Genomic DNA, 20,454 nt, shown 5'->3' with positions numbered 1-20,454 from the left:
TATGTTTTAATGAATTTTCTATGTATCAATTTTAGTCCTAAAACTTTCAATTGCATGGAAAATACACTTAAAGTTCAAATAAAATAATATCATTGTTTTTATCTTTTCAACAGATTATTATACTAAACATTGTTGAGCAATATCTTCATGCGACAGTTTCAATTAGTTACGAAAGTGTTTGTATAGTATAAATTTGATCAAAATATGGTTTAAGATCAGTGGCGGATCTAGAAAATATATTGACGGGGGGCTGGAAGAAAAATATGAAAAATAAATTACATAGGTAAGATTTGAACCTAGGTGGAAGGGGGGCTGACAATCACAACAACCACTAAGCTAATAGTAAATATTGAAATTAAGTAGCTTTTTTTATATATATTATATAATAGCAATAAAGTTGAGGGGGGGCTCGAGCCCCCCCTGGGCCTATGCTAGATCCGCCGGTGTTTAAGATGATACTGGGGTGGATTTTTTCATTGAAATCTGACATTTTATTACATAGTTCTAACTCCTGCATTCTTCAAACTTATTTTTTGTCCGTGACATTATTTTATTGACATCAACGAGTTTCATTTCCTACTAAATTCAGTAGCAAAACTATGAAAATTAAATCGAAAAAAAAAGACTACAACATTTAATTACTTTTAGTTCCCAATTTAATGAAATATAAGGTCCATGCTCGTTTTAACAATTAAATTAAAATTTAATCACAAGAAACATCTTGACAACATAAGCAAATCATGAATACCAAATGTATATACTTGGTAATAAAAAACAGTAACAAATTGTGGGCATTTTAAAGAATATATCATAACAATAAAAAGTACGTATTACATATTACAAAATTTTAGATTATATATATTTTATCGATGCTATAATTGATACAACAATTTTACTGTTTACGATTCACAATTACACAATTGTTTCATAGTTAGATACACCAAATTACCTAATAAGTAGACACAAAAGAATCTAACAACGGAAAGGAAATACAAATATAGAAAAGATTAAATAGTAATGAAACCAATGAAATCGTAATTAAATTTAAGAGCAATAATTTTCCAATTAACTTTTGAAAAGTTGAAAACAAACATTTCTATTAATAAACAGGAATAGAATTTATAAAAAGAAAAGAAAAAAATTGAATGTTGAGTTGGTGTTAAGCTTGCAATAAGTAGTGTTGTCTTTCCAAAAATTTCACACGTCTTCTCCCTTTCACTGCCTTCGTGACAATCAATACGATCACCACCAAATCCATTCCGAAAGTGACCCCCCTGTCACAGCCCAATCACGCCTCGCCTTTCCGTTGAAAATTAGTCAAAAACCTTGACCAATATCCTACCTGTCTCCTCCCCATTGGTCCGTGACAAAACTACATCCCTACAAACAAACATATTATCACACCCCATCTCCGTAAATGAACCTCTCTCACGCACGCGCTTGAACAACACTCGCTCGGACAAGAAAACGACGGGTTCGACGGATTCCATTAGGACGTCGTCGTTTGGTAATAGCGAGTGGTTTGCACGCTATTGATATAAGAGTAGGGTTCATTATGATTTAATGATGAATGTGACAAAGTACCACGATTAACCTCCACACGTGCCAACCCCCGCGCGGGAAAACAAGTAAAAGTCAAAAAAGAGAGTTGACGATAGAGTTGGACGAATGAATTGATGACACGTGGAAGAGCGTATTGAGATCAAGCCGCTTTGGAATATTTTCCGTGTCATTTTTAGTCGTCCAGGAAATAAGTAAAGGACCCCTTCCTTCTCTCTCATTTGGTCTTAAGAAAAAAAAAAAACACCTCAATCTTACCTTCTCCGTTCGTGTTTTTGTTGGGCGATTTCTAGGGTTTTCAGTGGGAGGTTGATTGAGCGGGGGGTTTTTTCTCACCATTGAAATTCATGAGATTGTATTCATGGTGGAATTAGTTTTGGCCTTAATTATTGCATTTCATAATTCATCTACAAATCTTTACATTCTCTGACCTAATGACTCTTGACAGTAGTGAATGGCTCGATTCCACTCCCGCTCCATTTCTCTTTTCTTTGTAGTGATTGTTGTTGTTGTTACAGAGTTTCACTTTGTTCTCTCATCCACGGCCGACAATGAATTTTCCATTCTCGATTACGATGCGTTTCTTTTTCATCAGGATTACTCGCCGCCGGCCCCACCGCCACCGCCGCCTCATCCACCTTCAGTTTCCTGCACCCTTGATTTAGATGGTGTCGGCTCGTTGGATACTACATGTCAGATTGTCAACGATTTGAACCTTACTCATGACGTGTATATAGCCGGGAAGGGGAATTTTTATATCCTGCCTGGGGTGAAATTTAATTGTCTTAAACCAGGGTGTTCGATTACTATTAACATTACTGGCAATTTTACGTTGAGCAATGATTCGTCTATATTTACCGGGAGCTTTGAATTGGCCGCCTGTAATGCTAGTTTTCTTAATGGGTCTGTGGTGAACACGACGGCTTTAGCTGGGAATCCGCCGTCACAGACCAGTGGTACGCCACAAAGTGTTGATGGAGCAGGAGGGGGTCATGGCGGGAGAGGAGCATGTTGTTTGACGGATAAAAGTAAGCTTCCGGAGGACGTCTGGGGAGGGGATGCGTACTCATGGGCATCGCTGCAGAAGCCTAGCAGTTTTGGTAGCCGAGGTGGTTCAACGAGCAAGGAGGTAGACTATGGTGGAAAGGGTGGCGGGAAGGTGAAGTTGAATGTTGCTGACCTTCTTGTAATTGATGGGGTTGTTCTGGCTGATGGGGGTGATGGGGGGACTAAAGGTGGAGGTGGGTCAGGTGGCAGCATCTATATCCTTGCTCACAAAATGTAAGTATCTATCTTATCTCCCTATCCGTTTGTCTGATTTCTTTAATTTCATCTTTCCAATGTATATCCTCCAATTTGTTTGGTAATGTTATTTGCGTGAGAGCTATATGAGTTTTCCTTCTTGTAGATAAGTGAGAATATTAGAGGGCTTAGTTCAGATGGTTTCTGTTTTACTGTTTTTTAGAAACAATTTGGTTCTTTTACTGTTTCATAAAAATGGACATGGAAAAAAATGAATGTTAAAGTATTTTGTTTGTGAAGAACAGGATTGGTGATGGCAAGATAAGTGCATGTGGAGGTGATGGATATGGTGGGGGTGGTGGTGGAAGAATCGCTGTTGACATTTTCAGCAGGCATGATGATCCTCAAATTTTTGTTCATGGTGAGCATTATTAGCGATTGGTGAGCTTCAGTGTTGTATTTGTTACAAAATCGTCGACTATGTGACAAAATAATATGCAGCATCTAAAATATATTAGTATACACATACTTGCACACCGCACATGTATACAAACACATAACCATCACCCATACACAGCCAGAAATGCATATATATATGTGTGTGATGACATTTATGTATGTATCTATGCATGCATGAATTTTATTCTTCAATTTATGTTTCATTTTCTTGTCAAGATATTTATTGGACTCCATAAATCTGCATGGGGAAAGGCTGGATATATTATGTTTTAGTTCCATGGTTTGAAGCTCATATTGTTAGATTGGTATTTTTCTTTGGGATATGGAACGAAGTATTTTATTGGTAGTATTAAGTATGAAATGTTACAGAAGCGTGGAGAAAGCGAAACCCCCAGCCATGGGGGATTATGGAAAAAAGATCTTCTATAAGGCATAAGATATTTAGGACTATGAAAATTGGAGTAAAGAGGAGTAAATTTACAGAATATAAGGGTGGAGGCTTGGTGATGATTTTTCATTGAACGACATTTTTATCCTTTCCTTCCCCATGCTCTGTTGTGACTATACTCTAATACTTTGAAGAAACAATATTTCAATAATGTGTTGAAGCATCTAACCCACAAGAAAAAGAAGGCAAAACTTAAAAAGTATTTTCAGAGTGGAGATGATGTATCTTGCCAGAACCTAAAATTATGTTTAGTATTAAAACTTGATGCTGGTTTAGAACCAGACAAAATGTTCTATTTACTTGGGAGACTTGCTCTTGTTTCTAGCAGCATAAATACCTATACATTGGATGGACTTTAGAAACATCCTGCTTGGGAGTCTCCTTGTTTCTTATTCTTTCCCTTCATTTAGCACTTCCTGTTTGTTGTTCCCTTCTTTGTGGTACTCAATATCATGTTCAATATTTTTTTTCCTTCATCTAATGTGAGTGAAAGCAAGATTGGCTGGACTTCGTTTATCTATCTGCAACAAAATTTTTCTACAATATTTCTTTGGTACTTGGGAACTTATCTGTTGGCAGTGATGGTAGGAACTGCTTATATGCAATGTACCTTTGATTGCTTATTATGGTTGTCATTGTGTTAATTCATTAGTAGTATTGCTAGATGCTAAATATATATTTATATATGTAGGGGGACGTAGTTTGGCTTGTCCAGAAAATTCTGGCGGTGCTGGAACTCTGTATGATGCTGTTCCTCGAAGCCTTACAATTTCCAATCATAACCTGACAACAGATACAGATACACTTCTTTTGGAGTTCCCTAATCAACCACTCATGACAAATGTTTATGTTCGAAATTATGCCAGGGCTTCTGTTCCTTTGCTCTGGAGTCGTGTTCAGGTTTGTAGTTAACCTGAAACTTAGTTTAGATTGTTCACTCAGCATGAGAAATCTGGATATGGAGAAGTGCTACATTACAGAATAGCATGAACCATTCCGTATGAGCTATATATGTAGTACAAACCCTATAAACATATACTTGCTTTTCCTATTTGTAGTCTTACGACAAGATAGTGATGAACATATGAATTTCAACAACTAATTACACACTACTTGATTTAAAATTAACAATTATACAAACACAACCTAGATTATACTGATTTTCTAGCATTTCATCCTACATCACGTCTCACAAATGCCTTTTTCAACGTTTAGTTTTGGCTTTCCTTTATATTGCCTATGGGTGATTAATATTTACTGTCTCTCTGCATTTTCCCTGTTTTGACAACAACTTTATATATGTGTTCTGATTTATCCCTATAGTGATACAATTAACTGTCTAGCTCTTCTGATATTTTGTGCTCCCTGTTTTCTTATTTGATGAACCACACTTGTTCAATTTTTTTGGTCTTTGTTATTTTGCCAAATTAGCTAATAGTTTAGGTGAGTTGTACTGAGCTTAGTATTCTAGCCGATGTTGATTTCTGAGTCTTATGTGCTTTGTCCCTTAGAAAATATTCTGTCAATATCATTTGTTTGGATGGCTTGGTAGTTGGTTTAAAAAATGATGCTAGGATCATATTGTGCATGGCAAGCTCTCATTTGATTATGATGGTTATGTTGGAATGAGCTCTATTGACAATCTTAATGTTGGTTTTCAATACTATTAACTAGGTTCAAGGTCAGATTAGCCTTCTATCTGGCGGAGTATTAAGTTTTGGGCTGGCGCACTATGCCTCTTCAGAGTTTGAGCTATTAGCAGAAGAACTTTTAATGAGCAACTCAGAAATCAAGGTAACATTTTTCTGTGGCCTACAGTTATGCTCTTTATGCCTGCAGTACATTTATTTTTAAGCCTGTCATGATTTAGAGAACCAATGTTGGTTACGATCACTTTTAGCCCTTAAAATTTCATGGAAGTAACACTTAAAACTATTTAATCAGGTACTTTCAAATTCGTAACATTTTAGTTCCTGAATTTTAACATGTATCAGTTTAGTCCTTTACATTTTTGTAATGATTAGTCCCAGTGATGATAATGCTATCAAGATTTAATGAATTTTCTTATGCAAGACTAATTAAAGGTTAAGTTTGTTTATTAATTATATTAGTCATTTTGTAATCATAATTGGCAATTAAGTTTGATGAGATTTTCATGATAGGGACGAAATTGTTGGATATTTAAAAGTATAGGGACTAAATTGATACGTGCTATAGTTCAAGGACTAATTTATACAAATATGTAAGTTTATGGACATGGACTAAATTGCTACTAATCAAAGTTTAGGGACTATATTCTTACTTCCTTGAAAGTCCTCTATGGAAGTTCAGGTCCAACAGTGATCTTGATCACTAATGTTTGTTAGGATGAAACCTTTTTGTTTCATGCATTTCAGTGTTTGTCTACAGATGCATGCACACAATACGATATAAAGAATTATTAGTATAGTTTCGTTATATCTGAAATATGACTGCTTAGAAAATAGGTAACTAGGGTGACTGGTCATGAACATTGATTCTGTTTGTTTTCCTAGTTTTAGTATTTCCTCCCCCATTCCCAACCGTAACTTTGGTTTCACACATGTATAAATATGTAAATAAATACTGCTTTAAGTATAAACATTCCTTGCTCATTTTCAGCTAAATCTTCTCCTTTCTGAAGTTCCTTCTTTTCATTTTTTTTTACAACTTTATTTTGGTGGTGATGGTGGTGTAAGAAACAGCTATTAAACAAGGAAGGAGAAAAAGTTTTTCCTTTTTTGGCACCGAAATAGGTGCATTGCATTGGTAGTACTAATATTATATGCTTTTGATTCCCTGTATTCTTGTGTGCTATTGTATATATGATTAGGTTAATCTAATTTATTCAGTTCTTTTGGGTATGTAGCATGTTGGGTATTGCCAATGTCCTTTCTCGGCACTGAAAATATGTGCACTTTGGTTTGTAACTTATTTGTGTGGTGATTTGAGAATCCTTGGTCTACAATTCCAGGTATATGGGGCTCTACGCATGTCAGTGAAAATGTTTTTGATGTGGAATTCTAAATTGCTTATAGATGGAGGTGGGGATTCAGGCGTTGTGACATCCTTGCTTGAGGCCAGTAATTTAATTGTTCTTCGGGTAATTTAATCACAACTTCCTCAACATTTATTTTTTGTAGCCTTCCATTTTAAAGCATCTCATTCTTTTATTTTTGATATAGGAATCATCTGTTATACATTCTAATGCTAACCTGGGAGTCCATGGACAAGGTTTATTGAACTTGTCAGGTCCTGGAGATTGGATTGAAGCCCAGCGTCTGGTTCTGTCTTTATTTTATAGTATTCATGTAAGTATCACTAAATTTGATTTTTGATTAACTATCAGTTTATTATTTATCTCATACATACATACATACACACGCATATATATGTTTTTTTGATAAAAGCATACTTATCTCATGTCTTGATTGGATCAACTTAGTTTTGTCTTTGAAATTTTTAGATTATAAAAATTTTCATTGATGATATGGAAATTATACAAGAGGGGATGAAAACCATGTCTCACTTCAGGGGTTTAATTTATTGGCTTGTCTATGGGCCTGTGACATTGATAGTATAATTAATAGTCATTGTCTACTTGACAACGTGAGAGGCATCTGCGATCAATCTTTCTCCTGGAATGAAATGGGGATGATCACGGGTAATTGTGTTTGGAAGGACAATTTTGAGTCTTTGTAAATGAACTTGGGCAACGATTTTGCATATGGAAGAAATGGAACTTGTAGGTTTAGCATTCATCTGTCTTCTTTGGAATGGGAAATTGTAGATCTCGTCCAAATTAGCATTGATGATCCTGTTTTTGATAGAATCAGGGAACACCCGGGCGTATCAGTAGTCTGAGTTTTCCCAATTACAATATTGAGACAAAAGCTCTTCAGAATAATTAAAAGGAAACAAAATAAACACATTACTAAAAATAAATGTTTACCGAAGAGAACCACTTGAATAGACTTAACCTCGAACAAACGCAAAACAAACAACAAAGAACCTCAACTCCAACAACTCCCGAAGAATGAACCAGGAAAATAATGAAGGGCCAACAAAAAAATGACTGATTAATGATGAAGATCCAGAATCAAAGAAGAGACCGACTGCTTTCAACAAACCGTCTAAAATGGTGTAAAGGGAATATAAGTTAAGGCTATATCAACAAATGTTTTTTTTTTTTTCCTGAAAAGGAGTTTTCTCTTTGTAGCTGGTTTGACAAGTGATTTCTCCCCAAAGTCTACCTTAAAACATTGAAGTTGACTCGAAGAGTCCAAGTTATAGGGACTTGGTAATTCCTTAAGTCATGTTGGAAAGTTGTATTATCCAAATATGTCTGACCGAAGGATGTAGATTTCTCCTGAAAATTGAATTACTTTTACTCTCTTCATGATAAGGAACAGGCAAAGGAACAGTAGGTTGTGTGTTTGACTGTACTTCTTGATGGGGATAATAGATTACAATTGTTACTGCATTTTCTTTGACTGGCGCATGGCTTAACTCACATTTCAAGTTTGGTAGGAATTTAAAGGTCAATAGTACACGATTTTTTGGAATCCTCTTACAGTCTTTTGTTCCCATAAGATGTTTTTTCAGTCTACAACTTCCAATCTATGCATGGTTGCGACTTGCAACTACTCTTTGTGAAGTTCACTAGTTTATTAATAAAATTGTTAAATCCCTTGTTTTAACGCAAACAAACAAACAATATACAATGTGTGGCTTGGTATGCTTATTGTTTTGGTGTTTGGTTGTTAATTTGGTTATCCATTTTGGGAAAAAGGTTGGCCCTGGATCTATTTTACGAGGGCCTGTAGACGATGCAACAAAAAATGCTGTGTAAGTTTGAAACTGGCCTTTGTTTCTCATCTCGTGCGCATCAGTTGTCCTTTCGAACCTACTAATTTTCATTTTCGCATTTGATAGAACTCCTAAGCTTTACTGTGAAGACCAAGACTGCCCCATGGAACTATTTTATCCTCCTGAAGATTGCAATGTGAACTCATCACTCGCTTTCACCCTTCAGGTGCTTATTAGAATGGAACGGAGTATGCCATGAACTTTACATTTCTGTAGTGATATGACACTTTGTTGCCTTTTCAGATCTGCAGAGTTGAAGATATCACTGTAGAGGGACTTATCAAAGGTTCAGTTGTTCATTTCCACAGGGCAAGAACCATAACCGTCCAGTCTTATGGGATGATCAGTGCAGCTGGGATGGGTAGGTTGATTTGTGTCTTCATGTATCACATGTTTTTGTTTTCATTTATTTCTTTTGCTTTGCCGTGCATCCTCACACTCACACCCAAAAGTTCTGATACATAGGTGCTTAATTTTGAAGTTCTAATAATATGATAATTGATAAACAACCTACTCCTATCGTATATTAACTGACAAGGTGCTGTTCTGTTTTGCGTTGGAAGTTAATTTTTGCACGACTTAGTGTTAGTGGCATATGAGATGATTGGAGTCTGTTACAGTTTTAAGAGAGAAGTGTTGTCACCAAATGGAATAAGCAAAGAGGGCAGTAACTTTCATGGAGAATTTTGCATGAGACTTGCTCCAGGAGAAGCTTCTGGTTTCAGTGAATTGTCTGGATTGTCTCTTGTCAGGAGAAACCATAGACTTCCCCGGGAGTATTTATAGTTAGGAGAAGGAAATTTGGGAAATGTTCAGTAGAAGACTTATTTCTGGAGTTCTATCTCTAATTTATTGGTTTTTCTTTATTTCATTTTTTTCTTACAAAAAAAAAGTCTTTTCAATTTTTATAACTATGTTTTTGTTATCCCTTGGATTTTCACTTCGGTTGATGCCTTATCAACGATACTAATGTTTAATAAAAGATTAATTGTATCCTATCCAGTATCCACTCCGTCCCTCCTGAAAAATCAAGGGAAAAACATACAAGGATTACTGACAATGGGAGGGTGCTTAGGTTCCAAGTTACCTCGAGGACTATCTTTCTACTTGTCAATTCTATTCGCTTGTTTGTTTTGTTTCTAGCTTATACTACATAGCTGTATTTGGTTGGAAAAAACACTTCTTTTTTCTTTTCTAATTTGATCATTTTTGCAATTGCAGGGTGCACTGGAGGTGTGGGAAGAGGGAATGTCATAGGCAATGGAATATACAGTGGTGGTGGGTATGGTGGTAGAGGTGGGGAAGGATGCTTCAATAATAACTGTGTCCCAGGTGGCGTCTCTTATGGGGAGGCAGATCTTCCCTGTGAGCTTGGTAGCGGTAGTGGAAATGACAGTTTAGCTAGTTTCTCTTCAGGAGGAGGCATAATAGGTGAATTTATATTGCATCTTCTTTGTGGATGTTCTTTTTCAAATTTTGAGACTTGATTCTAGATGAATAAGCTTCTATTAAATTAGCTCAATAGTCATTTAATTCCTTTGCTTTATTTTTGTTAAATATGCAGTGATGGGCTCATTAGCGCATCCATTGTCAAACTTGCTCATTGAAGGTTCAGTGACGTCTGATGGAGATAATTTCAACGGAACTGCAGTGAAAAAGTTGACTGATATTCAAGAGTCTAGTACAGGCCCTGGGGGAGGGTCTGGTGGAACTATCCTTTTGTTTGTTCATACCCTGGCTCTTAGTCCATCTGCTATTCTTTCAAGTGTTGGTGGATATAGTCTAGCAAATGGAAGTGGTGGAGGTGGTGGAGGAAGGATTCACTTTCATTGGGCCGACATACCTACAGGAGATGTGTACCAGCCCATTGCTAGTGTGAAAGGACACATTGGTACCCGGTTAGTACATTTGCCCATACTAAGTTCTATGTTATGGTGTTCATTTCTAAACTCTGACAATGGTACAGGATACTTGTTTGGCAACTCATTTATCAGGCCTGTTATTTTGGATTTTGAGTCATTTGGGATTTCTTCTTCTTCTTCTTCTTCTTCTTCTTCTTCTTTTTTGTGGAATAAAAAGAAACCAGCCACATGCCTAAGGGACCAAAGGACGAGCCTACAAGGCATCCTTTCTCGAAACAGAGGGAGCTTGAAGGCCCTTCAATCTAAAAAACAGCATGGGTTTGGTAACCCATTAGTTGCAAAAATGTACTAGGTCGTCAACTATACTTCTTCTTTGAGAAGATCCTAATGTTGCTTTATCTCTTGTTCCTCAGAAAAAGAGAGTTCCTAACGTCCTTTTCTTTCAAATAATTCATGAGGTAGCAGTGCAGCGTTGGAGCATAGCACTCTGGCCTTTTCTCTAAACCACCAGCCATAGAGCGCCTCTAAGAAGCAAACTTTTCATTATGGTTAGGTCTGCCCAATGGAAGCACCAATAAATTACAAAAAAATGCCAAATCTTGGAAGCAAAACTGGAAATTGTGAAGAGATGTGAGATGGATTCTTTGCTCCCTTTGCACACACCGCACAAATATGAGGTGAATCTGGAGGAGGGTTTTCTCTCTTGGATGTTATTCGAGGCATTGATGCTGCCAAGGGCCGTAAACGAGAGGAAGAGCTTCACCTGTTTAAGGCCGTCCCTTCTCAGATCAACTTATGATTCCTGCTTCTCTAAAACCCACCTACTTTTCTTATTTGATATTTTTGACCTCAGTCAGATTAAATCGATAAAATTCTTTTTTTATGTAAATATTTCTGACAAGAGTGTAAAGCAAAGTTGGTCGGATGAGTTTGTCTGATTGGTAAATGGATGATAGAAGTGCCATCTCTTCTTGAAGTAGATATACCACTCCTTGTTAACTCCATAATATTAAAGTTTCTGGATTTTCTGTTTATGTTATGGTGCTTTGTAGCTTTTGTTTTGTTGTAACTTGATATGATGCCACTGGCACCGGCTGTATTCATTTCAGCAGTTGTAATTGCATTCTGAAGTTCGAGGATTCTCTTTTTCCAATTTAGCAAGAGGAATCAATCCTCTCTTTTAACTGTCAATTGTTTGTTTTTATGCAGTGGAGGTACAGGTGGTGAACAGGGTGGTGGTGGTAAAAATGGTACTGTGACTGGAAAAGCGTGCCCTAAAGGTCTTTATGGAACATTTTGTGAGGTATGTTTTGGGTCCTTTTGATAGGTTTCTACATAGTTTGGTTCGTATCTAAAAAATGTTTATTCTTTTTTTTCCAGAAACAACGAACACGTCTGACATGAAAACACCACATTTTCCAAACATTTTGAATTTCTTTCAAACACTTTCCAGAGAATATCTTAAAAAATGTTGAATTGTTACATTAAGTATGTGTAGATTCTTCTTGTCTCCGTCTAAAAAAAAAAGCATGTGTAGATTCTCATTTCCTCTTTTCGGTTATAATTCCATTATTCAAAATTCTAAAATATTTTAAATAATTCAATTGCTTTTGAAAATCTCTTAAGGTATACAATCATCTAGTGTCACGAAAATAATCAATGCTTCAACAATAGCCATGTTCCATCCACCATAGGCACAAATCTTTATAAAGAAACTTTTCTGAATTTAATTAGAACATTAGGTTTATTAATTCTCTGTCGTTCCCTTTCTATCGGGTAAATAATCTTTACTGTTTCCAGGAATGTCCTGCGGGTACATTCAAGAATGTTAGTGGATCTGATAGATCTCTTTGCCGACAATGCCCCCCTGATGAGCTTCCACATCGTGCCATTTATGTGTCTGTTCGAGGTATTTTCTTATTCATATTCTGATCTTCAAATTCATTGAAGAAGCTGTGGCTAATGGATGTACTGTTTTGTGGTTTTTGATAGTGACTATAATTTTTTGTGCAGAAATAGCATGTTTACCTCGATCTGTGAATTTATTCATTTAACTTCTATAGACTAATTTTAAGATTCAAGGTTAAGATCGTATGCAATGTCAGCTAACCTCATTTATCAACTTTTTCAGGTGGGATTGCAGAAACTCCATGCCCTTACAGATGCATTTCAGATAGATACCATATGCCGAAATGTTATACTGCCCTTGAAGAGTTAATTTATACATTTGGTGGTCCTTGGCTCTTTTGTGGTCTCCTACTTGGCCTGCTTGTTCTGCTGGCATTGGTGCTTAGTGTTGCGCGGATGAAATTTGTCGGGGTGGATGAGCTACCTGGCCCTGTACCCACTCAACATGGATCTCAAATTGATCATTCCTTTCCTTTCCTGGAATCATTGAATGAGGTTTTTCTCTAAATCGAATGACCACTAGTCCTTCAGAGTCATCCTAAATACTTAATGAATGAAGTTTTTATTGACAAAGTGCTTTATATGATTTAGGTCTTAGAAACAAATAGAGCTGAGGAATCTCAAAGTCATGTGTATAGAATGTACTTTACGGGTCCAAACACCTTTAGTGAACCGTGGCATCTTTCACACTCTCCTCCAGAACAACTGAAAGAGATTGTGTAAGTAATAATGATTTATTGCTTCAATGCATTTTGTTGAATACATACCTGCAATATTTTACTTTGTATTTAGCGACTTGCTACCAATCCAATAATGATGGCTTATCTAGAACTTTTGTCTATAGCCATGCACTTGTTCCTGGATTAACACTTGAGTTCTATATTTTGATATTCAGATATGAGAGTGCATTTAATAGATTTGTGGATGAGATCAATGCTATAGCAGCATATCAATGGTGGGAGGGTGCAGTATACAGCATTCTTTCTGCTCTTGCGTATCCTCTTGCGTGGTCATGGCAACAATGGCGTCGAAGGCTGAAACTGCAACATCTACGTGAGTTTGTTAGGTCAGAATATGATCATGCTTGCTTGCGATCTTGCCGCTCTCGTGCTCTTTATGAAGGCATTAAGGTTTGGTTCATTTGTATTTATATTGTGTTTTATTTGTCTAATATTGAACTTACTTTTCTTTGGTATAAAATTATGTCTTAGAAAAGGTATATTTTTATAACGAGATCACCCCAAGGACGCCCTCGGTGTCTAAATTTTTAAAAACAATTTTATTGGAACCCTTAGTTTTAGTAGAGTTTCCTCTCGAGGGCTTGCATTTTTTTGTGCCGTTCTGGTTTCTATTTTTCTAAATGAAAGTATTTGTAGATTTTAATATTATAGTAATTATTTTTAAAAAATTGTTTCACTAATTGTGAATTATGCATTATCCATCTGTTCTTTCTTTCTGTAACTGCTCTCTCCAACCTACACGTGGAAGTAGTCAGCTTAGTGCATGATGTTTGGCATCTGGTGATTTTTACTGATCTTTTGTGCGACTTTAGGTTGCGGCAACATCCGATCTAATGCTTGCATTTGTGGACTTCTTTCTGGGTGGAGACGAAAAAAGAACCGATCTTCCTCCTCGTTTGAATCAAAGATTTCCACTGGCTTTACTCTTTGGAGGCGATGGAAGTTACATGGCTTCTTTTTCACTTCATAACGACAACATTCTTACTAGTCTCATGAGCCAGGTTTGCAAATTGAGACAAGGAACTCAAGTTTAATACTTAGTTGTGTAAACAATCATATTTAATAGATTTGTCTTTTGGAATTCTGATGGGTTCTATATTTTGATTTGCAGGTTCTACCACCTACAACATGGTACCGCATGGTTGCTGGCCTGAATGCACAGTTACGTTTGGTTCGTCGTGGTCAGCTTAGATCGACATTTTTACCTGTTGTTAGATGGCTGGAAAATGTTGCAAATCCTGCTTTGAGGAATCATGGCATTCGTGTGGATCTTGCGTGGTTTCAGGCTACAACCTGTGGTTATTGCCAGTACGGTCTTCTTATATATGCTGCTGAAGACATCAGTCCTCCGGCCATAAGAAGTTATCGTGAATATGAACAATATGATCAAACTTCACGGTAATTCATATCTTTTCTGAAGACAGTGAAGGGGTGCTTTACAGTTTTTGATTTTTTTAGTTTTGTCCAACAGACAAGGGTGGGCTGTAGTCTGTAGATATATTTGCATGTCTTTGCACGTTTATGGTATCCTTTTGTGGTCATCATCGTTTGGGCTGTTCTTTATCTTCTACCCCTTGTTTTCCAGTGTGAAGAACATTCCAAGAGAAAATCAGTCCCTCCTTTCGAGGGAAGAAACACATATAAGACAAGATCATATTTCCAGTGAAGGCCATGCAAGGCGAAAGAAGTCTTATGGGGGCATTTTAGATGTCAGCAGTTTACAAATGCTCCAGGAGAAGAGAAGTATATCTTGCGTTCTATCTTATGTGCTTCACAACACTAAACCTGTTGGCCACCAGGTATATATCTCAACATTGTCCAACACGCGTGGCAAATATGGTTTCAAGTTTGAAGAAGGGTGTTTGTGTATATTACCTTACATTTACTGATGGTCTTCTTTTTCCAACTGCAGGATCTTGTTGGTTTAGTCATATCAATGCTGCTACTAGGGGATTTCAGCTTGGTTTTGCTTACGCTGCTCCAGATGTTTTCATTCTCATTGGCAGACGTTTTCCTAGTCTTGTTTATTTTGCCGCTCGGCATTCTCCTTCCATTCCCTGCTGGAATCAATGCCTTATTTAGCCAAGGACCTAGGCGTTCTGCAGGCCTCGCCCGCATCTATGCATTGTGGAACATCACATCCTTGGTCAATGTTGTAAGTCTACCCACTTCCATTACCTGAACATTCAAGAGCCAACCCTGTTTGTGTTTGTGTTCTCTGTTGGACAATCGCATCTGATGGTTTTTTTGAACCCTTTTTCCCAGTTGGTTGCATTTCTCTGTGGATATGTTCACTCAAAATCTCAATCCTCGAAACATCCAAGCTATCAGCCATGGACTATTAACATGTGAGAGGCTTCTTCAATGTGCACAAGAAAGAAAAGAATTTCTTTATTGTTTCTTCACTTCCATTAGAACTCCAAACTGACGAGAGAAGATAAATAATACATGATTTCGTGTGTTTTGCAGGGATGAAAGTGAATGGTGGATCTTCCCAGCGGGATTGGTTGTTTGTAAATTTTTCCAATCCCGACTCATTAATTGGCACGTTGCGAATCTCGAGATCCAAGATCGATCCTTGTACAGTAACGAGTTCGATATGTTCTGGCAGTCGTGATGATTTTTATTGCTCACCTTGATGACAGACTCTATTTTCTCCTACCTTGTCTTTTTTTTCTGGGGGAGGGAAAGTTCTTTACCACACATGGGTTTGCTCGTAGGCAGGCAGGCAAGCAAGCTAGCAGGCGTTCTTTCTACCATTTCATCCCACACACTCAAAATTTGACTCTTAGGCCAGAAATAGATAACAATCAATATCAAAATCAAATCTTAATTTAAAATCCAAACAAAATAGATAAAAAAAGAAAAGAAGAGGCGTTCACAATTGTAATCAAATCCATTTTGTTTTTTCTTTTCCTCTTAAAAGACCAGCATCTTCTTTTCCTTTTCTCTACTTCCTTTTGTCTACAGTGTTGTATATAATTTGGGATTTGTTATTGCCCTTTGAATCCCATTTATGTACCCTCTTTTCTCAATCCTGGGGCTTCACCATTTCTAATTAACTGACTAGATGATTCGATATTAAGGTCATTTTTTTTTCACTGTAATAACCTCAGTTACCAAATGAAATTGTGTGAATTAATAATTCTGAATCTTCATATTTTTCCCATCTCATTTTGACATTCATGTTCCAAACTTTCATAGTTTCAGTTTACATGATCTGAAATTCTTGATTTAATTCAAACTTTGAAGAAACAAACAAAGAAAAAAAGAAAAAGAAAAAAGACCATAAAAAAGAACCTCAACTAAAATACACAACTCCATCACTCAAAGGTTCGTTCTTTAGACCCTAAAGAAGCCATTTAATATAGTTCTTGTGTAGCCTTCTCCTTCATCTCCTTCGCCATCTCTACAATTTTATCCTTTGCAAAATCCAGCTGCTCTGCTCCCGCCGGCTGATTCCCCGTCATATATCTGTATAACCACGATAACGCCGCTACGGCTCCCACCACACAAGTTGCTGAGAAGAACAAACCGGCGGCTGCCAAGACTAAAACAGTTACCGCGGGCACCAAAACGGGACTAAAGAGAACGAGAATTGGAGTGGAGAGTATGAGAAGTAGAACTGTTCCGGTTATGGTGAAGCCAGAAGAGACGAGGAAGAAGGCGCCGATTGTGGCCGCCGTCAAGAACTTGACGGTTTGGCGAGAGGAAGGAGTGGAATTGTAGAGTGCATGGGTGGATAAGGGCTTTGATCGATCGGACATGATGATGAGGGCTCTCCGGCGTTGTGGTTTTGGATTTTGATGATGTTGAAATTGGGTTTGTCTTTATGTATATGTATATAACAGAATAAGGATGGGAAAAAGAGAGAAGATTTTGATTGAGTTCTTATGAGTAGTACGTGTCCAAGTTGCATGGCCTTCAATCTTCGTGATACGACACGTCCTTTGAATAACAATCAAAATGTTAATTATACAACAACAACAAAAAAAAAACCATACAATTTTTTAACCCAACTCTAATAATATTTTAAATAAACTAAATATTTATAAAAAATATAGTAAAATATTATAAAATATCGTAATACATCTACGATTATATATATCAAGATATCAAAATTATTATTTTGGTCCATCTATACTTAAAACAATGTTACTTTTAAATTTTTGCTTTTGAAAATTGTGGACATAAAATATATATTTTGAAATTCACATATAAATATAAATAAATTTTGTGTTTTCGAATATACTTATCCTTTTATTTTTCATAAAATTCTTTAACGTTTTAAATTTTTTAATGATGATCTAAATTATTTTAATTTTTATCTTAAAAAGGACTTATACTATAAATTAAATATTCGTATTTCAATTTTATTTTATAATGTTGTGAATTATCAACTATATGTCAATTTTTGGAGACATTCTAACAAAGAAAAGAAAAAAGAGAATAAATTAAAAAATGTATAAATGAACGAATATGTATTCAACAAAGTTCAAATATAATAAGAAGGCTTTTTATTCATACCGTAATCACATTAATTAATGACATTTTTATTGTTTTATATGCGTACGGTTTTATACATTTCTTGACTTTTGACCTTATAAAATATCGAACATGAAATAGAAACAGGCGGCGTCGAGTCGATGGTGAGGGTTTAGGTGGCGAAAACGAATTTCGATTGGTTAATTTCCAATTAAAAAATTGTTGGGTCGGACGAATTTCGGTGGCAGATAAATTTAAGATGGATTCATGAACTTTGAATACAACTCATCGATTCGACTTCTCTGAATTTTCCGTTTTGGTTTCTTAATTCTTACTACAAACAATGGGCATCCCATCGGAATTGAGGGATTTGTGGGTGCACAGAAGGGATTCTTTTGTAATTCCCTCGCCGGCTGAAGAGCGGAAAATCGCGAACGCCAAGCGATGTACTCAAGGTCTCTTACTTCTCTCTCGATTAACCTTTGTGTAGTTTGTTAGAATTTGGAATTCGTACTTAAGCAATGGAGTCTCGGTGTTTGCGTGATGGATTCGATCTTCTTCAGCTGCTGTATAACAATACTTACTCGTCACTGGTTAATTTGATTGGAAGAATTAGATAGAATCTGTCTCCATGTTTTCTTTCATTAAAATGAGTTTTTTTTTTTAAAAAAAATTCCTAATTTATTTATTGTTGGGCATTCATTCTTATGATCGCTTTTCTCACTTTTATCTTCTTTTAGATTTGGCTTATTGACAAGCTTTTGTAGATAATTAATCGCATCATCTTTTGTGCCTTACATTAGTTAGCATTTGTATAATTTTTCAGAAGGTGTTCGTGCTGGTTTCAAGAACGCTTCTATTGCATGTGTTGCCAGTGCAGTACCTACGGTATTAGATCTTACTTAATAAGCTATTGTTTTTGTATTTTTTTTATGTCTGTTCTTTCTGTTTTGAGGTTTAAAGTTGCATATATTTGACCATATTAGTAGGTTGATCTTAATAAGTTATAAGAGGTATAAAGATAAATAGTTAGTATGCAAGATTCTGTTCTGTTGTTCACTAGGTCATGGGTAAGGCATAAAGCTTTCCTTCAATTTCATTGCATTGGATTGGGTAATGTCTTCGTAGTGTAGGTACTCTATATTTGCGCATTCCATGTAATTACTTGAGTGCACTTGTCAATTTTATGGATACTTGTATTTCAACTTCTCCCAAATATGATGCTTTCCCACTCTAGGTCTGCAGTTATGAGAAAATAAAGATATAGGCAGACGTAGAATATGATTCTTGGTCTCCATATGGTTGGTGTAGTAAGAAATGAACGATTAGTTTGGTCCTGGTGGGTTGTCGAAAGGCTATTTGGTTTATTTTCTTTAGGAGATCTTCTTTGGACATCAGATTTGGAATTGTTTGGGACTTGAATCCTTTTTTATAAAAACTTGTTTCCTTTGTTGAACAAAAAACTATAAGCTCTGTGGATTGCGGAGTATTAAACCACATTGCAGAGTATTTATACTTTTGGTCGTTTTAGTGGTTATGCCTGAAATATTGCAGAATTTAAACAGGAGAAATTTTAGAAAATTACCTTTTTGTGGTCGGCAAAGTGGTAAGTTTTGAAAAGAATTCTAATAGCAAGTGAAGAGTAAAGTCTTCGTCCCACTGCATTTTTTTATGTTTGTGTTTCTGCATTTGTGGATTTTTCTTTTAAGTTTGACATACTTTTCCTGCTTTATCATCAGTTGGTTGCTGTTCGAGTAGTTCCTTGGGCTAAAGCAAACCTTAATTATACTGCTCAGGCACTCATCATTTCTGCAGGTATAATGCTTTTATATAGAAACTTATTTCAAACTCAGAAAAGCCTAAAGAGTTAAAAGATTCTAGTTGTAGCAGAATAAAGTGAATGTACGAATGTGAACCCCTAGAAAGTATGAGCCCAATCCATTTGGCTGCCCTTCAGGGAAGTAAAAGAAAATAGTAAAAGTTATTATGGAAGTATCTACAAAAATAGGTCGTCTTAATTTGGTCTTACTTGTAGGAATTAACATTTTACTTTTAATTTGTGAACAGCATCAATAGCTGCCTACTTCATCACTGCTGATAAAACCATCTTAGAATGTGCAAGAAGAAACTCTCAATTAGAGAATGCCTTGAGACACCAAGGATCATAAATGCACTTTTGAGTGCCTTGTGCTGGAGGCTGGAGCAGTCAGTCCTGTTGTTGTATGATGGAAGAAATGGCTCCACAATGTTTAGTTCCAGTTTGAGATCTAGTTTCTCACTTGTTCTACATTTTCTTCCCAATTGCCAATGCCAAAGCCTTGGATTTGGCAGGCTGGATGTAAAACAAAAAAAAAAAAAAGTCACCTTTTATCACTTTCTAGTGCTTAATCTATCCCTTTATTTGGGATATTGGAGTGCAAGTAGGGTTTATGCCGCCGTTTACTCTGTTTCCCTTTCATTCTTCTTGAATATTATTTACTTGATATGAAATATCATTTCAAGCTTCCAGGCTAAATGAAAATTGTTTATCTTCCTTGGTTGCTAAAGATTATCTTAAAGTTAACCTGAAATACAAGTGTCAATGAAGTTCTTCACCGATGATTGCTGATAGCATGACATCTTTTGGATTAAAGTTTAATCTTGAACTTTAATAAACAACCAGAGAAAATGCAATTTAAGGTACAATATCACCCTGCTATGGATGTGATTTACATTTGGTATATATCTTCATTCATTTTCTCTATAAGAGCTGCATGCCAGCTTCAAAGGATTGCATTTGGTTCTTGACATGAACTTGAGCCCCCTTGTCTGGATTCAGATAAAGGGAGGTGCAACGCACCAGGTGGATTCTACAAGATACTTC

At 36.3% G+C, this 20,454-nt stretch overlaps 3 protein-coding genes across 3 annotated transcripts; 2 read left to right on the top strand and 1 right to left on the bottom strand.

Annotated features, from left to right (window-relative positions):
- The first annotated feature begins 1,767 nt into the window (after positions 1-1,767).
- Positions 1,768-16,141, top strand: LOC103488163 (uncharacterized). The gene is made up of 22 exons (XM_008446761.3): positions 1,768-2,841; positions 3,108-3,223; positions 4,401-4,609; positions 5,384-5,503; positions 6,702-6,830; positions 6,913-7,038; positions 8,520-8,575; positions 8,663-8,762; positions 8,840-8,957; positions 9,818-10,027; positions 10,161-10,494; positions 11,668-11,761; positions 12,259-12,367; positions 12,590-12,861; positions 12,958-13,085; positions 13,262-13,496; positions 13,919-14,107; positions 14,218-14,504; positions 14,692-14,905; positions 15,019-15,261; positions 15,372-15,454; positions 15,576-16,141. Exons 1-22 carry the CDS (start codon positions 2,015-2,017, stop codon positions 15,721-15,723), a joined length of 4,347 nt encoding a protein of 1,448 aa, XP_008444983.1. The 5' UTR covers positions 1,768-2,014; the 3' UTR covers positions 15,724-16,141.
- A 327-nt stretch (positions 16,142-16,468) lies between these two features.
- Positions 16,469-16,873, bottom strand: LOC103488162 (oleosin Ara h 15.0101-like). Its single transcript, XM_017044471.1, has one exon. It carries the CDS (start codon positions 16,871-16,873, stop codon positions 16,469-16,471), a length of 405 nt encoding a protein of 134 aa, XP_016899960.1.
- Positions 16,874-17,701: 828 nt separating this feature from the next.
- On the top strand, positions 17,702-20,137 carry LOC103488164 (early nodulin-93-like). The gene is made up of 4 exons (XM_017044592.2): positions 17,702-18,046; positions 18,418-18,479; positions 19,331-19,406; positions 19,659-20,137. The coding sequence occupies exons 1-4, from the start codon at positions 17,935-17,937 to the stop codon at positions 19,757-19,759; spliced, it is 351 nt and encodes a 116-aa protein (XP_016900081.1). The 5' UTR covers positions 17,702-17,934; the 3' UTR covers positions 19,760-20,137.
- The last annotated feature ends 317 nt before the right edge of the window (positions 20,138-20,454 follow it).

Source organism: Cucumis melo, chromosome 3 (genome assembly GCF_025177605.1).
Source record: "Cucumis melo cultivar AY chromosome 3, USDA_Cmelo_AY_1.0, whole genome shotgun sequence".
Taxonomy (NCBI): domain Eukaryota; kingdom Viridiplantae; phylum Streptophyta; class Magnoliopsida; order Cucurbitales; family Cucurbitaceae; genus Cucumis; species Cucumis melo.
This window is presented reverse-complemented; position numbering and strand designations above follow the sequence as displayed.

What these genes read in the sequence shown, in the direction of transcription:
- LOC103488163 (XM_008446761.3), top strand. Translation starts at nt 2,015, where the DNA reads ATGGCTCGATTCCACTCCCGCTCCATTTCTCTTTTCTTTGTAGTGATT. An exon ending in CACTCGCTTTCACCCTTCAG is followed by an intron (nt 8,763 to 8,839) that starts GTGCTTATTAGA and finishes TTGCCTTTTCAG; the next exon opens with ATCTGCAGAGTTGAAGATAT. An exon ending in TCACATCCTTGGTCAATGTT is followed by an intron (nt 15,262 to 15,371) that starts GTAAGTCTACCC and finishes CCTTTTTCCCAG; the next exon opens with TTGGTTGCATTTCTCTGTGG.
- LOC103488162 (XM_017044471.1), bottom strand. Translation starts at nt 16,873, where the DNA reads ATGTCCGATCGATCAAAGCCCTTATCCACCCATGCACTCTACAATTCC.
- LOC103488164 (XM_017044592.2), top strand. Translation starts at nt 17,935, where the DNA reads ATGGGCATCCCATCGGAATTGAGGGATTTGTGGGTGCACAGAAGGGAT. An exon ending in CGCCAAGCGATGTACTCAAG is followed by an intron (nt 18,047 to 18,417) that starts GTCTCTTACTTC and finishes ATAATTTTTCAG; the next exon opens with AAGGTGTTCGTGCTGGTTTC. An exon ending in TTGCCAGTGCAGTACCTACG is followed by an intron (nt 18,480 to 19,330) that starts GTATTAGATCTT and finishes CTTTATCATCAG; the next exon opens with TTGGTTGCTGTTCGAGTAGT.